We start from the raw sequence: 3,459 nt of genomic DNA, 5'->3' as shown, positions 1-3,459 counted from the left end.
ATCTGCATTTCCAGATCTAACCAAGGCGTGTCTCTGGTCAGAAGATACACACTAGGCAGATTCAAGAGTCTAAGGAAGGCTACAGTGAAAGAGGAAGATACCACCTTCCTTTTTTAGGATTGTTTTCCGGATTTCCTGGTTTCCTGTATTGTTTAAGCTCTGATGTGCCAGCAGGAAAAAAAAAAAAAATTCAAACCAAACAGCAATGCAATGAATCTAGGGAAGATACTGTAGTATATTGTAGTTAACGTTTATCTGATATACTCCTCCTCAGAGATGCAGGACATATCTTCATCTGTGCTTTCCTCCAAATCTGGCAAGTTGCCCCAGAGCAATACATTCACACCTGGTGGGAAGGAGGTAAGAAGACAAAGGAGGAAAAAAAAATATTTTTGGATTGTGACCTTATTTTTAAGTTGCACAACTGTCTATTTTCAGAGAAAATAACTAATCATTGCAAAACCTGGTAAGTCACGTTCATGATAAATATATCTAGACTATTTCCTATCTTTCTCCCAAAGCGATCTTGTAAGCGTTGTTGTTTACAGCATAGTTCAAAGAATAAGTCCCTGCCCACAGATGTATTTATATATAGCTAATTCATGTAGCTACTGATAATCCCCTCATGACTGATTTTTTTTTTAAATGCATTGATCTGAAACAGAGGTGACACTGAAAGGTTTAGACAATAAGTTACTCCCATCTGCAAGGAGGAGAAGTGATCTGTCAGAATGCTATGCATTCCTGAGGACGCAAGGCAAATTATGCCAGACACTTGGCATCCAAACAACACCTAGCTGAAGAAACTGTCTAGCGTGAGCTGTAACTTCAGCTTGAGCTGATGAGGACTCAGTTATATAGGGTCAAAGCGACAACATGACTCACCCAAAAAGAGTGCCCATTGGACAGCTGCCTAATAGTGCAGTAAAGCTATACATACCGCTATAAATAGCAGCTGGTGGCTGTGTTTATACTAGTTATAATATTGCTTCAGAAAATCCTGACTTCTGTCCGCAAAAGGGGTAGGTTAAGTTTTCTGATGAAGATACATTTCCACTTAGAAATCTTCATTTACAAAGTAGCTACAACCACCTCCCCCAAAGTCGCTTGCTAGATTAGCAATACAGTAACGCCTGCCTTATGCCTCCATATGTTACGCTCCCTCCATATGCTTTAACTGTATCGAGACGCCTCATTAGAAGGAGGACTTAGAATTCAAGAGTTTAGGGAAGAGAAGGAAACATATGTGTTCCTTACCAGAAGGGTCTAGTCTGTTGATGCCAAAGACTGCTTGGCTATGAAACATCCAGAAGTGGCCATTATTACAGGACAGCAGGCAGGGTTTGCAGGGAGAAATCACATGATAACCGACAATGTTACCACTAGAAAGACAAGTGAAATAATGAGCAACAAATGCCTGATGAAAAGATAGATGTTGTTGGCTTTTCCAGCTCAAACTAATGTTAGATAGCCACGGTACCAGACCACTACGTAACGCTCCTATTTGATAAAGTTAAGGGAACGTAGTTAAACAAGCACCTTAAATACGTAGGGAACATCTGTCGGGAGTTACAGAATATCTAAGTTTTAGATCTTTGGCAAAGAGAACCATTTAGTAACCTAAATTGTGTAATCCAAATGTTTACATATCATCCAAATGAGTTTACATACCAACAAACAGTGGTTTTTTTTTTTTTGGAAGGCCTGTGATTCCATTGGAATCAACGTAGAGGTTCATCACGCACATAAAATCCATCTGTACAGAAGCACTGTACGCGGGAGAGTATCAGTAGTAGGAATAATGAGACTGAGACTATCGAAGCCTTATCTACTCTCCTAGGCTGAAACCTAGAACAACCATTTTTCTACTTTCTCAGTCATGCGCTCTGGTGAGATGTTTCTGTTTCTCTACTTCTGTCTAAAAAAATAAAATACTGTGTTCCCATCACAACCCCCCACCGTTTAAATCTGAACAAGGTAAAAGTCTGGATTATGAAGCTGAAAGGATCGTCTCAAATAACTGTGAGCTATTTGAGAGTTGCTGTTCTTACTCTTAAATATCAGGCATTAATAAAGAGGATAAAAGAACTCCAAGAACTTTAGTGACAGCATGTTCCATCTGCTAGCAACAACTAGATCTGCCAAGAGGATGTTCTATTAATTAGAGTATGAGTAACTACTTCTTACTGCGGCCTTATTCACACAATTATCTGAGTGTTGAAGCAGACATTTAATCAGACAGGTGGCATGCAAGCTTTCCCATATACTCAGACTACTGACAAGGTTGTCACATTTCCACTTGGGACTTGCACAGAAATAGACTGGCAGCCGTGCCCAGAAGTAGTGGGCTGAGTTTCTATCAAGCGGCATTAAATTTGAAATAGAGTATGCAATCTGTTCATTCATCCCTTAACTCTTGCACTGCAGCAGTCTACAGTGAGAAGGTTAAACAGTATTGCGGCGTGCTTGAGGAGGTGTTAGTGTCATTGAATGGCATTCTCACCACTTTAAACATGCGATGTTCTTCAGTTTGCATTTGCAGATCTCAGTAAAATAGCAGCTTCCGATGAAATCAACAGTACTAGATGGGAAGAAAGTAAAAATACGGAAGTTTAGATGTGGCTGTGATTGCAACTGTAATGTTTTGCTAATGCAGGTCTGAAGTCACAACACAGCGATGACACCGTTAGTGTTGTGTGGGTTTTTTTTTTTTTTAAACTTTCCCAGGACCACACATTTCCATTTTCCTATCGGCTACCAGCCGTACTCATATGGAAACAAAAAGAGACCCATGTGACATCACACAAATGTATCGCCAAGTCCTCTCAAATTAGACCAGAAAGCACCGCTTCTCTTAGTACTTGCTAACGCTTGCACGCTCGGGCCCTGCCGCTGGCTGCGTGGCACCATCGGTCAGAAATTTCGTTACAGATGTCGCCCTCGTTCCTGGCAAATCCCAGCTAAGGCTACAGAACGATAGCTTAAAGGCTAGGACATTTAAAACCAGACCTTCGATTCGTTATCTCCTTTTTAACCCATGCTTACTTATTAAGATGTTAGTTTGCAATCTTATTCAAATATTTGGATACTAAAATATTGTTATGGGAAAGCAACACGCAACCGACTTGGAGGAGAGTCGTTCTGGGACCAGTGCAAGACCAGGTTTGTTCTGTTTACGGTTATTTATGTCAAATTCTAATCTCTGCCTGAGGAAGGAGCCGGAGGGACTCCCCGTGGCTCCCTGAGCCTGCGTCTCCCCCACGAGCAGACCGAACCAGGCTTTCGGGTGGCTTTGCTGGGCGAGGGACGGCCTTGCTCCCGCCGTGCCTTCCCCCGGCCTGGAGCGGGGCCGGGTGGAACGGGAAATGGAGGAACGGGTTGAATCGTGCGCTTTGGGGCCGTTTTCCCGGTGACAGCAGAGTCTGAGAGCGATCTTTAGGGAGCCGGCCGGCCGGCGAG

General features: G+C 42.5%; 1 protein-coding gene across 1 annotated transcript in view; it reads right to left on the bottom strand.

Annotated features, from left to right (window-relative positions):
• Positions 1 to 251: 251 nt before the first annotated feature.
• Positions 252 to 3,459, bottom strand: part of FAM72A (family with sequence similarity 72 member A) — a 4,975-nt gene continuing 1,767 nt past the window's right edge. Inside the window, exons 2-4 of the mRNA XM_019470319.1 lie at positions 2,504 to 2,622; positions 1,258 to 1,382; positions 252 to 346 (exon numbers count right to left, since the gene is read on the bottom strand). Of these exons, the coding sequence (XP_019325864.1) occupies positions 252 to 346; positions 1,258 to 1,382; positions 2,504 to 2,622 (339 nt within the window). The remainder of the gene's footprint in view (positions 347 to 1,257; positions 1,383 to 2,503; positions 2,623 to 3,459) is intronic.

The sequence above is a fragment of the Aptenodytes forsteri genome, unplaced genomic scaffold (genome assembly GCF_000699145.1).
Source record: "Aptenodytes forsteri isolate BGI_AS27 unplaced genomic scaffold, ASM69914v1 Scaffold142, whole genome shotgun sequence".
In the NCBI taxonomy this organism is placed as follows: Eukaryota; Metazoa; Chordata; class Aves; order Sphenisciformes; family Spheniscidae; genus Aptenodytes; species Aptenodytes forsteri.
The sequence above is the reverse complement of the archived record's forward strand: the minus strand, read 5'-3'. Positions and strand labels throughout refer to the sequence as shown.